The sequence below is a fragment of the Chiloscyllium plagiosum genome, chromosome 32, assembly GCF_004010195.1.
Source record: "Chiloscyllium plagiosum isolate BGI_BamShark_2017 chromosome 32, ASM401019v2, whole genome shotgun sequence".
Lineage (NCBI taxonomy): Eukaryota > Metazoa > Chordata > Chondrichthyes > Orectolobiformes > Hemiscylliidae > Chiloscyllium > Chiloscyllium plagiosum.
Genome location: NC_057741.1, coordinates 44,028,082 through 44,041,747, shown reverse-complemented (window position 1 = coordinate 44,041,747; position 13,666 = coordinate 44,028,082). Strand labels below are relative to the sequence as shown.

At 41.9% G+C, this 13,666-nt stretch overlaps 1 protein-coding gene across 1 annotated transcript in view; it reads right to left on the bottom strand.

The window, feature by feature from the left end:
- Positions 1–9,034: 9,034 nt before the first annotated feature.
- gatm (glycine amidinotransferase (L-arginine:glycine amidinotransferase)) overlaps positions 9,035–13,666 on the bottom strand; it is a 39,918-nt gene continuing 35,286 nt past the window's right edge. The window contains exon 7 of the mRNA XM_043673973.1: positions 9,035–10,825. Coding sequence (XP_043529908.1) covers positions 10,463–10,825 — 363 coding nt within the window. The 3' untranslated portion in view covers positions 9,035–10,462. The remainder of the gene's footprint in view (positions 10,826–13,666) is intronic.

The window sequence follows — 13,666 nt, the reverse complement described above, 5'->3', positions numbered from 1 at the left end:
ATGAGTCTGGGAGGGATACTCTTCGGAGATTTGGTGTGGACTTGTTAGGCCTGTTTCCACACTGTAGGTGTTCTATGGTTTAGGTTTGGCAGTATCTGTGGACAGAAATCAGATTTAATGTTTTAGGTCAGAACCTTCCTTAGGTTCTGCCAGACTTGCTGAGCTTTTCCATCAATTTCTGTTTTTGCTTCTGATGTACAGCATCCGCAGTTCTTTTGGTTTTTATTTAAGCTTATCCTCATTCTCCCCAAACCCCCACCCATCCTGAGGCACCAAACCCTTTTCCCCAATACCCTTCAAAATTCATTCCAACTCTCACACAGACATGCCCCAACACCCCAAACCACCCAAAACCCCCTGTAAAAAACTTGCAGATGCCCCCAAAACTCCAAACTTTCCTCTGAGAACCACAAACAGCTCCAAGACCCTCAAAAAAGCTTCACGGAATCCCCAAACCCCTCAAAAATACTCCAGATGCCTCTTGAGATGTGAAACCCCAACTCCCCACTCCGCAAACGCCTTGACTGTCCCAACAGATTCCCACAAATACCCCACCACCACCAACCATCCCACACCCACATCAACACCGCTAAAGAGCCTGAATTCCAAATATATCCTAAATCTCCCCTCCCAAAAAAAACCAAACATCCACTCCACATAAATCAGGTGTCTCAAACGATTCTAAACCTCCCTAACCCACCCACAGAAACCCCAACCTCCCCTCTACCACACACTGCCTCCATAGATCCAACCAACCTCAGCTCTGTCTTGCACCTCTAACCATCATTCCGCCTCTGCCTCTCCCTCTCCTTCTATCTTTCACTCCCCCTCTTATCTTCTCCCTCATTCCCCTCTACAGCATCTATGTGACTGTTCTGTGTGCAGTCTATTGCATTCAGAGCGAAACAAATAAACTGATAATGCAAATAGAAACAAATGAGGACATGGGACAGTGGTTAGCACTGCTGCCTCACAGCGCCAGAGACCCGGGTTCAATTCCTGCCTCAGGTAACTGACTGTGTGGAGTTTGCACATTCTCCCCGTGTCTGCTTGGGTTTCCTCCAGGTGTTCTGGTTTCCAAAAATGTGCAGGTTAGGTGAATTGGCTACGCTAAATTGTCCATAGTGTTAGCTGAAGGGGTGAATGTAGGGGAGTGGGTCTGGGTGGGTTGCGCTTTGGCGGGTCGGTGTGGACTTGTTGGGCCGAAGGGCCTGTTTCCATACTGGAAGTAATCTAATAATCATTATAGAGATAGATGGTAGAGTCCTGTGGAATGTTACCAACCAAAGAAACCTTGTGGTGCAGATGCATAGTTCCTTGAAAGTGGAGTCATAGGTAGACAGGGTAGTGAAGAAGGCATTTGGTACACTTGTCTTTACTGATCAGTGCATTGAGTGTAGGAGTTGGGAGGCCATGCTGTGGCTGTACAGGGTATTGTTTAGGCCACTATTGGAATACTGCATGCAATTCTGGTCTCCCTCCTGTAGGAATGATGTTGTGAAACTTGAAAGGGTTAAAAGATTTACAAGGATGTTGCCAATTTAAGCTACAGGGAGAGACTGAATAGTTTGGGGCTATTTTCCCTGGAGCATCATAGGCTGAGGGGTGACCATATAGAGGTTTATAAAAACATGAGGAGCATAGATAGGGTGAGTAGCCAAGATCTTTTTCCCAGTGTATGTTCAAAGGAGTTCCAAGCCAGACAGTCTAGGTCTAAGTGAGAGGGGAAATGTGTTAAAAGGGATCTAAAGTGCAACCTTTTCCCATAGACAATGGTGCTTGTATGACATGAGCTACCAGAGGAAGTGATGGAGGCTGAACAATACTACATTTAAAAGACATCTGGATGGGACTATGAATAGGAAGGGTTTAGAGGGATATGGCCAAATGCTGGCAAATAGGACTAGATTAACGTAGGACATCTGATCAGCATCAATGAGTTGGTCCGAAGGGTCTGTTTCTGTGCTGTACAACTCAATGACTATCTGCATAATTTCCTTTGTTCAGAAATGATAAAATTGCATTATTAGCAGTTCTAAGACTTACTCATCCTGAAATGATGGTTTATCAAATGATGAAAAGTTGAGCAGGTGAGGCCTGTATCCATTGGAGTTAAGAATAATAAAAGAAGATCTTATTGAACACAGAAAGAACCTGATGGGACTTGACAGAAGCTGTTCAACTCGGGAACACAGTTTCAAACTTAGGGGTCTCCCATTTAAGGCTGAGAAAAGGACATTTTCTTTTTTCTCTGAGGTAGTTAGCCTTATAATTCTCAAAAGACCATATGATATAAGAGCAGAATTAGGCTCCATTCAATCATGGCTCATTTGTTTCTTAGCTGAAAATGTGTTGCAGGAAAAGCGCAGCAGGTCAGACAGCATCCAAGGAGCAGGAGAATCGACGTTTCGGGCATGAGCCCTTCTTCAGCCCCATTCTCCTGCCTCATCCCTGTAATTCTTGATCCTCTTACTAATCAAGAACCTATCCATTTCTATCTTAAATACAATCAATAATTGACCTCCATAGCCCACTGTTGAGTTCCACAGATCTACCACCCTCTGGTTGAAGAAATTCCTCCTCATCTCAGTTGTAAAGGGTTAACCCTTCACTCAGAAGCTGTGCCCTGGGGTCCTATGTGAGTCAGTCGGCTGAAAAATGGCAGATGGGGTTCAATCTGGATAAATGCAAGGTATTGCATTTTGGTACAACAAACAAGGGTAGGACTTATACAATTAATAATACAGCCTTGGGTAGTGTTGTAGAACAGGGGTACGTAGGAGTTCAGGTACATGGTTCTTTGAAGTTTGCATCACATATTGACAGAGTGGTTAAAACGGCATTTGGCATGCTTGTCTTAATTGCTCAGTCCTTTGTGTATACAGTTAGAAGTCATGTTGAGGTTGTACAGGACTTTGGTGAAGCTTCTTCTGGAATACTGTGTCCAGTTCTGGTTGCCCAGTTATATAAAGGATATTATTGAGTTGGCAAGGGTTCAGAGAAGATTTACCAGGTATGGAAGGTTTGAGTTAGAAATAAAAGCTGGATAGGCTGGGATGTTTTCACTGGAGCGTAGGGGATTGTGAAGCGACTTCATAGAAGTTTATAAAATAATGAGGGGTATAAATAGACTTAATGGTAGTTGTCTTTTCCCTAAGATGAGGGATTTCAAGACTAGGTGAATGGAGACAGATTTTAAAAAGACATGAAGGAAAAAGTTTTAACACAGAGGGTGGTTCGCCTGTGGAATGAACCTCTTGAGGGAGTGGTGGATGTGGTTAAAATTACAACATTTAAAAGACATTTGGCTCGATACATGAATATGAGCCAGGATCAGGCAGGTGGGACTAGTTTGGGATTGTATTCTGCATGGACTGGTTGGACCGAAGGGTCTGTTTCTGTGCTGGATGACTCTATGATTCCATGAGTACAGACCCAGAGTCATCAGCTGCTTCTTACATGACAAACCCTTCATCCCTGGGATCATTCTTATAAACTTCTTCTGGACCCTTTCAATGGCCAACACATCCTTCCTTAGATGCAGGGCACAAAACTGCTCACAATATTCCAAATGTGGTTTGACTAGAGCCTTATACAATCTCAGCAGTACATCTCTGCTCTTGTATCCTAGCCTTCTTATAATGAAAGCTAACATTGCATTGGCCTCTGTACTGCCAACTGAACCTGCATGTTAATCTTCAGGGAGTCTTGAACTAGGACATTTAAGTCCTTTAGTGCTTAGATTTCTGAAGCCTTTCGCCATTTAGAAAATAGTCTATGCCTCTATTCTTCCTACCAAAATGTATAGCCTCACACTTTTTCACATTGTATTCCACTTGCTCCTCCTTTGCCCATTCTCCTAACCTGACCTTCTACAGCTTCCCTGCTTCCTCAACTCTTCTTGCTCCTCCACCTATCTTTGTGTCACTTGCAAAATTAACGACAGCGCCCACAGTTCTTTCATCCAGATCATTAATGTATAACGTGAATAGTTTTGGTCCCAACATGGAACTCCACTAGCCACTGGCTGCCATCCTGAAAAAGACCCCATTATCCCCACTCTCCGGCCAGTCAACCAATCCTAAGAGAGGACTGGAGGCTGGGTCTTTGAATGTATTCAAGGTTGGGTGAAATAGATTTTTGATCAACTGCAGACTCACGATTGAGGGATTGTAGGAAAGTGGAGTTAAGGCCCCATTCATATCAGCCATGACCTTATTGATTGGCAGAGCAGGCTCAAGGAGCTAAAAGGCATACTCCTGTTTCTGATTTTTGTATTAAACAATTCATTGAAGGGCAAACAGTTTGAGAACACCGTTAATAAAGCATTACATTTTCTGGATCATAAATAAGAGCAAAGAGTACAGAAGGAGATTATCATTTATAAATGACTGGTTCGACCTCAACTAGTATATTGTGCTCGGTCATCAGCAGTGAACATCGACAAGGATGTAAAGGTTTTAGAGGGAGTGCAGAAAAAAATTCATAAGAATGGTTCCAGTAACGAGGAACTTCCATTATTGGATAGATTATAGAAGCTGGGACTGCTACTTGGAAATGAGGGATTCAAAATCCATGAAGGGTCTGGTCAACAGTAATTGTTGGCATCGGAGGATCAAGAATCAGAGCATACATTTAAGGGCAGCATGGTAGCTCAGTGTCAGCACTGCTACCTCACAATGCCAGGGACCCAGGTTAAATTTAACTCTTGGGCGACTGGCTGTGTGGAGTTTGTGTATTCTCCCCATGTCTGCGTGGATTTTCTCCCACAGTCCAAAGATGTGCAGGTTAGGTGGATTGGCCATTGGAAATGCATGGTTGGGGTGGGTTTAGGTGGGATACTCTTGAGGAGGTTGGTGTGGACTTGAAATACCTGCTTCCTCACTGTAGAGATTCTATGATAGAAAAAAGTTATGGGGTCATGAAGACAATTGTGTGCAGTGGTTGATTAACATCTGGAATGGGTTCAGTGGTGGATTGGATCAATTGTGGCTTTCAAAGGCGAGTTCATTCCCCAGACACACTGTGTATGGATGATGTGTCGAGTGTACGAGGGAACAGGGGTCTGGCCATTGCCCTGAGTAACCTCTCTGTTCACGAGACAGAGGGAATCCATTGCCCGGTCCTTGGAGCTAAGCTGCAAGGGAGGGGACATGAATGGCATTCAGGTCCCACTCTCACACTGGCTGGCTGCAGTCAGAGAGCCATAGAGATGTACAGCACAAAAACAGACCCTTTGCTCCAAATCGTCCATGCCAACCAGATATCCTAACCTAAACTAGTGCCATTTGCCAGCACTTGGCCCATATCCCTCCAAACCCTTCCTATTCATATAGCCGTCCAGATGTCTTTTAAATGTTACAATTGTACCAGCCTCCACCACTTCCTCTGGCAGCTCATTCCATACACGTACCACCCTCTGCATGAAAAAGGTGCCCCTTTTATATCTTTCCCCTCTCAGCCAAACCTATGTCCTCTAGATCTGGACTCTCCGACCCCAGGGCAAAGACCTTGTCTATTTATTCTCTCCATGCCCCTCATGATTTTATAAACCTCTATAAGGTCACACCTCAGCCTCCAACACTCCAAGATAAATAGTGCCAGCCTATTCAGCCTCTCTTTATAACTCAAATCCTCCAACCCTGGCAACATCCTATTAAATCTTTTCTGAACCCTTTCAAGTTTCACAACATCCCTTCGATCGGAGGCAGACCAAAATTGCGTGCAGTTTTCCAAAAGTGGCCTAACCAATGTCCTGTACAGCCACAACGTGACCTCCCAACTCCTATATTTAATATTCTGACCAATAAAGGAAAGCAAACACTACTTTCAAGGAGCTATGAACCTGCACTCTTTGTTCAGCAACACTCCCTCGGACCTTACCATTAAGTGTATAAGTCCTGCTTTGATTTGCTTTCCCAAAATGCAGCACTTCGCATTTATCTGAATTAAACTCCATCTGCCACTCCTCAGCCCATTGGCCCATCTGGTCAAGATCCCACTGTAATCTGAGGTAACCTTCTTCGCTGTCCACTACACTCCAATTTTGGCGTCATCGGCAAAGTTACTAACTATAACTCCTCCGTTCACATCCAAATCATTTATATAAATGACGAAAAGTAGTGGACCCAGCTCTGATCCTATGGCACATCGCTGGTCACATTCAAATTGAATTCCCACCAAATTCACCACGCCACAGAATTTGTGTAAACATTTGACTCTCAAACATAATGCCGAACTTCAGTCCATTCAAACAATTTAAACTCAACACCAGAAATAAGATGCAATTAAGCTTTTATTGAGAATAACAAATGAACTAAAAATCACTTACAATGTTCATAACATATTGCAGAAAAATACGAACAAACCATTGAACCATTGCATACTAAACCTCATCTTTACTGAGAGTATCAAATTTTCAACACAGTCATATGTTTTAATGGAAGGAAATAGTGTTTGCAATATTGAGCTGCTAAATCCTATCGTACAGTTCCGAGGAAACAGTGGCCTATGACGATTACCAGGAGGGAGGGAGGTCATCTGGGATTCAGACCATGGTGTAGTGGTTATGTCTGCTTCAAGAACAGAATTCCCAACTCCCACTAACGGAAGTTAGTCCCAAGAAGTGGGTATCAAATCAGTCTCTGAGACTGGCTCCTTTCTATATATGAAAATGTTCCAACAGCAAAATTCAAGAGGACCAAAAAAATGCAAAACCCCTACCAGCAAAAGTGGGCGAAGAAATGCTTACGTATTCTGAGAAAGGGTCATTGGACCCGAAACATTGAATTTGATTTCTCTCCACAGATGCTGCCAGATCTGCAGAGCTTTTCCAACACCTCCTGTTTTTGTTAAAGTTAAAAATCACACAACATCAGGTAATAGTTCAACAGGTTTATTTGGAAGCATTAGCTTTCAAGATACTGCCTCTTCATCAGGTGGTTGTGGAGCAGGACCACAAGACACAGAATTTATAACAAAAGGTTACAAAAAACTGCGCCATGTTCTTTGTGACCTGCAACACATTATCGATGAGGATGGGCACCTCACCAAGACCTTCCCCACTTCTCACCTGAAAACAACCACCAAACCTCAAACAGACCATTGTTCGCAGCCAACTGCCCAGCCTTCAGGACAATACTGACCACAACACCATACAACCCTGGCAAGAGAACCACTGCAAGACATGTCAGAGTGTCAACACGGCAACCGCCATTACACGTGAGGACACCACCCACCGGGTACGCAGCAGGTACTCATGTGATTCAGCCAACATTGTCTATCTCATTCGCTGCAGGCAAGGATGCCCTGAGGCATGGTACATTGGCGAGACCAAGCAGAGGCTATGACAACGGATGAATGGACACCATACAACAATCACCAGGCAAGAATGTTCCCTCTCTGTCAGGAACACTTCAGCGGTCCAGGACATTCAGCCTTGAACCTTCAGGTGACCAGCCTCCAAGGCGGACTTCAGGACAGGCAACAACGCGAACTGGCTGAGCAGAGGCTGATAGCCAAGTTCAGTACCATTGGAATGGCCTCAACTGGGACCTTGGGTTCATGTCACACTACAGGTGACCCCACTGCACTATTCACTCTCTCAACACACACACACAAACATCTACATATTCACACACTCACGCAGACCCTCTCTCATATACAAGCTTTCTCTCATATGTACATACGTGCACCTGCCACACTCACACCCACACACACACCCTCTCACAGACTTACATCCCAACTCTCTCTCACACACACACATTCTGTCTTCTGCACACACACACATGTAAGTTTGTGGGGTGAATTTGTATTTGCAGAATTACATTTTATTTTGCTCACAAACTGCATAAATCCATTTAAGATTCTGTAAGTCCCACTTTACAAATAGAACCAGTCTGACTCAACATTGGGACACAGACAGACTTTAACCTCACACCTTTAATGCATTGTCTGAGCTGAGATGGCACCTATTGTTAGAAAAGCTGAAGCTATCTTGAGAATGTAACTTAAAAGGAGTTCTGGGATTTACATATTGAAGAACCGAAACTAGCATATCCCATTGTAAAAGATGAAAGAATTAATCTAAATTTGTTTAATAGATCATTACAGCTCCATGACACTGTAACCCTTTTGCTATAAATTCCATGTCTTATGGTTCTGTTCCACAACCACCTGAAGACCACGTGGTGCTTCGAAAGCTAATGCTTCCAAATAAACCTTTTGGACTATAACCTGGTGTTGTGTGATTTTTAACTTTGTACACCCCAGTCCAACACTGGTACCTCCAAATTATGTTTTTGTTAAGGAAGGGTTAATTCCAGTTCCTGAATAGCAAGCACTTTCCAAACAGTCAGACTGCAGCACCCTCCCCTGGACAAGTGTTTTTAAAGCCATCTCTATTCTTCCGCTGTCTGGTCCAAGGATCAGTTTACAATAGTAAAATCCCTGAAGTAAACAGCTTTAAATCTGTGAATACCATCTTTTTAAAATGATTTCTAAACAGAAAACTACAGCACAACCTTTAGCTGCTGGCAGTGTTTGAGGGACAGTGCGGCAACCAGGTTCCAGGGTTCAACTGACTCCAGCATTCAAACAAAACCTAGAAGGGACATTTTGAGACCTAAAACAAAATATTTGAGGACAGAAATTATTGTTTTCGTATTCAAAAGACTCGTTAACTTTTAAAACGGCTTCACAAAAAGGAATCCCACGTGTGGCTGATTAAATATTATGCAAAGTATTAGCAATCATCTTGTGATCTTCAGCCAAGCACTGAGATGTCATTGTAAAGCAGCAATTACACAGATTTGCCCAGTCATTGTCCAGAAAGAGATGTGATTTGAGCACCAGCTGACACGGTGTGGGGTATGTGCCGACATTTACAAAATTTGGCAAATCATTTGCCTTGATTTGGCCGTCAAATTGAGACAAGAGACATTTTGTTTTTATATGGGTATTGTACAATTGCCAATTCAAACATCAAATACAAATATGGTCCTTAATAAAATTCCTGTCAATTTAACAAAAAATATAAAATGATCCAGTGTAGTAACTAACCAAATTTCCAGTAATGAGAATGTCATGGGTAAAGGGAAGAGCAGGTATAGCCTGTCAATTACCCTGAAACAACTGCTGACTTTCACAGGGGAAGTTGCAATGCCAGTCTCATTAGAAGAAGAGGAAATGTTTGGAAGCTAGCCAGAGAACCTCTGTTGTAGATCACAAGGGAATTTTAACACGTTCTCTGAAAGGAAGAATAAATGATGAAAGGAAGCTTTAAGCAAAAAGGCATTGTTCAAAATAAACCTAGAGTTCATGCATGTGCTTGACCAAAGTGATTCACCAGCTTGTGTGGGTGTTCAGGTCCGATTCCAGTTATCAAAGGAAAATGAAGAGGCCATTCCAGCCTTTAAACTTGTTCTGATATTATGTTAGATCAATTACTAACCTTGACTACCAACAATTTCTCCATATCCATCTTTTCTGGGGGAGCATTTAATTTCAACAACTGATCGATATGATTAGTTACAGTAGAAAGAATGGTAAGAGGCAATATTATTAAAAGGTTATAATTTTAAAGGGGGTGGAGGAACAAAGAGAGCTGGGAAGTATATTAACACCAAATTTGATGATAATAAGACAATTTGAGAGATTGTGGCATAAGTGTATGGGATCATTGGCTTTATTCATAGAGGCATGAAATACAAAAGCAAATGGCTGATATATTGTGTATAATTCCACACTTTAGGAAGGAGTTTGAGGCCTTGGGAAGAAAGCAATGGAGTTTTATTAAAATGGGTCCTGGGATGACAGACTTCAGATGAGAGAGAGGAGAAACTATAGACATTGCAGAAGGAGTAGTAATTCAAGAGAATACATTTAACATAGGTGGCAAAAGAACCAGAGGTGAATTGAGGAAGAAGACTTTACACAGTGAGTTGTTTTCATCTACAGTATACAGTCTATAAAATGCAGAGGAAGGATATTCAGCAACAGATCTACCAAAGGAATTGATAAATATTTGAAGGACATAATGGTCAGGGTAGTGGAGGAAAAGTATGGGAGTGAGGAACTGTCTTGTTCTTACAAATATTAGACATAGGCACAATGGAGCAAATGGCCTTGGTGCTGTCTCAGTATAAAACCCAACCCTTTTGTGTGAAGTGTTTGCTGGCATTACCCCCAATGGCTGAGCTCAAAGTTTGAAATAATTCACATGTTTAAGATTCCCCAAAGCAGAATTTTACTCTATCTGCTCTATCACATCCTTCAATTTTATTAATCACCTTAATTTATCTCCTACCATTAAGTAAATAGAAGTCTAGTCTATGAAACCTATTTTGCCCGAACACCGTATTTAACAAACAAAATTTTCATCTCTTTGTATTCCAGGCCCCTGAAATAAAGATCAATTTTTCATTAGCCTTTTAATTATTAATGACATGATCCCCTACAATACTCAGTCAAAATACGATTGGAGAGTGCCATGGCGACGAATGTCACATGTCCAGCAATGGAAGCCTCCCCCCAACGAATTTGCATGGCGGATGGCGACTTTAATTGTTGCAATTCCTGGAGAAGGAAAACAAGAAAAAAATTGAGTTAATAGTAGACTAGTTACTTGATAACCCCAATGTGGTCTTACAATAGTGGTAATATGATTTACTGAGCTGTAATTCTCACACCAAAATCTGAAGACCCATGAGGACAGGACCCATTGCTTCAATGGTATGATCTGGTAGGTAGGAGCTTGGGAAGCAGGAACACAGTAACAGGGCCTGATGCACTCATATGGAGATTGGTAAGCAATCATCGGGAAGTTCTGGCACCAAGGTTGTTCCAAAAGCAGAAAAATAACAAATAACCAGAGCCTTGATTAAGAACCCCAAAAGAAAAGACAAAGAGCTGTCAGAGGCAATGTGAATTGATTAAATAAGCAGGGAAGGAAGGAGTCCTCACGTTAGCACATTAAGACTCTAGAATGTCAAAACTTCTGCACCTTGTTCACCAAGTACAGCAGCTGGGCCTCAGATTAAAGTTATTGTCTGCATTACTGGTTGTGTCCTGATGTCAGAAGTATGACCTGCTGGTAGCAGGTTAGTCAAACAGCAGCAAAGCAGAGAGTGTGCAACAACCCAAAACACACCAGCTGTGAAATGTATGGGTGAACAGTGGAGAATTACACCTAATGGATGCCAATGTTCCCAACATTGAGCCTAACTCTACTCCAGGAGTGGTGATGAGGTGAAATTTTCAACAAACACATTGCTGAACCTATCTTGCTCCTTTCAAATGAAAAATGATTAAATTTTCATGTTTCCAATCGCATCAATGCTCACTCCACCCTGCAGTCCTGGTAGAATTTAATGTAAATCCTTTTAAGAAGCCATCAAGAACTTTACATTCAACAATATAAATTTGTAAAGAATTTGTAAGATTATAATTTAGATGAGGTTCGAAAAACACTAAGCCATTTGAAAAGTGAACCTTTAACTGTAAAAATAACAAATACATTTACAGAACAGACATTAAGGAAGATACCATTGAATCCCTACAGTATGCAAGCAGGCCATTTAGCCCATCGAGTCCACACTGACCCTCTGAAGAGCATCCCACCCAGACCCACCCCTCAACCCTTCATAAAACGGAGTAACTAAAATCAGTTTGATTTATGTTCATCATTCTGTAGTCTTAACATTCATGTGGCCATTCAATTCCTGACTCAAATTGGTTTTTCTGGAAGGAGAGATGAGTCTGATTAGCTAACTGACTAAAGGCAAAGCTACAAATCACACAACACCAGGTTATAGTCCAACAGGTTTAATTGGAAGCACTAGCTTTCGGAGAGACGCTCCTTCATCAGGTGGTTGTGGAGTATAACTTTGTAAGACACGGAATTTATAGCAAAAGTTTACAGTGTGATGTAACTGAAATTACACATTGAAAAATACTTTGATTGTTAAGTCTCTCATCTGTTAGAATGACCATGATAGTTTCACTTTTTTCATATATAAGTCACAAAACTTTTTTTAAGACTCTGTTAACTCACTTTTAGATTAGAATCAGTCTAAGCATTATGGCACAGACAGGAAACACAGGGGGCAAACACCTTCAAAATCTCAACATCTTATCTACACTGACACCAATTGTTATAGTTAACCTAAGAATGGAACTTTTATAAAAGGTTTTGTGATTTACATACGAAAGAAGTGAAACTAACATGGTCATTCTAACAGATGAGAGACTCATCAAACAATCAAGGTATTTTTCACTGTATAATTTCAGTTACATCACACTGTAAACCTATGCAGTCCACAACCACCTGACGAAGGAGCAACGCTCCAAAAGCTAGTGTGCTTCCAATTAAACCTGTTGGACTATAACCTGGTGTTGTGTGATTTGTAACTTTGTACACCCCAGTCCAACACCAGCTTCAGCCTGAGCTCAGTGCATCGTGCAATCTAATCAATTGAGTTGAATGGTAACAATACTCAAGATAGATTCCCAGGCTTTAACACAAAAGGATTATTTTCTTTAAAAGTGAATTCTAAGGAATTAAAAAAATTTAAAGAAATTGAATTGATGAGGAAAGTAAAAAATTGAGTTTTGGATTTTTTCAGAAAAACACAATCAACAACTTGGATGAGGCAATCAAGTATAATATTTCCAAGTTTACTGATGACACAAAATTAGGATTGTGAATGATGACGAGGAAGTAGGATTTCTGGGTGATTTTACTGAGTGAGTGGATAAGTGTTAAGTTGTTCACTTCTTTTGGAAAATCAGAATGGCAGAGTATTATTTCATTGGTGATAGATTGGGGAATGTTGGGAGTTGGTTGCCCTTATGTACCAGACATTGAAAGCAAGTATGCAGGAGAAAGCAGTTAGGGGAGAATGGCATGCTGGCCTTTCTTTGCAAGAGAGTTTGAGCAAAGAAGTCTTACTGCAGCTGTACAAGGCCTTGGTGAGACCACATTCAGAGTACTACTTGCAGCTTTGGTCTCCTTAACCTATGAAAAGACATACTTGCCATAGAAGGAGTGCAATGAAGTTTCACCAGAGTGATTTCTGGGCTGGTGGATGAGAAGAGGTTGGGTCAACTGGAGTAGATTTCCTCGAGTTTAGAAGAATGAGAAGGGATCTTATTGAATCAAACAAAATTCCGACAGGGTTGGACAAACTGGGTGCAAGGATGATGTTTCCCTGGTGGGGGCAGTCACAGACTCAGGATACATTTCGGACCAAGATGTGGAGAAGTTTCTTCCCTTGGATGAATTCCCTACCAAAGAAATCTGTGGAGGCCAAGAAACTGAGTGTAATTCAGAACAACACAGATTTCTATAAGCTAAAAGTGTAAACTGGTATGGGGAATGTGGCAGCAGGAGTAAGGTGTTCAAATAAAGAATCAGGCATGATTAAGTTGAATTGTGGAGTGGGTTCTGGATCAGTGGTGCTGGAAGAGCACAGCAATTCAGGCAGCATCCGAGGACAGGCAAAATCGACGTTTCGGGCAAAAGCCCTTCATCAGGAATAAAGGCAGAGAGCCTGAAGCGTGGAGAGATAAGCTAGAGGAGGGTGGGGGTGGGGAGAGAGTAGCATAGAGTACAATAGGTCAGTGGGGAAGGAGATGAAGGTGATAGGTCAGGGAGGAGAGGGGGGAG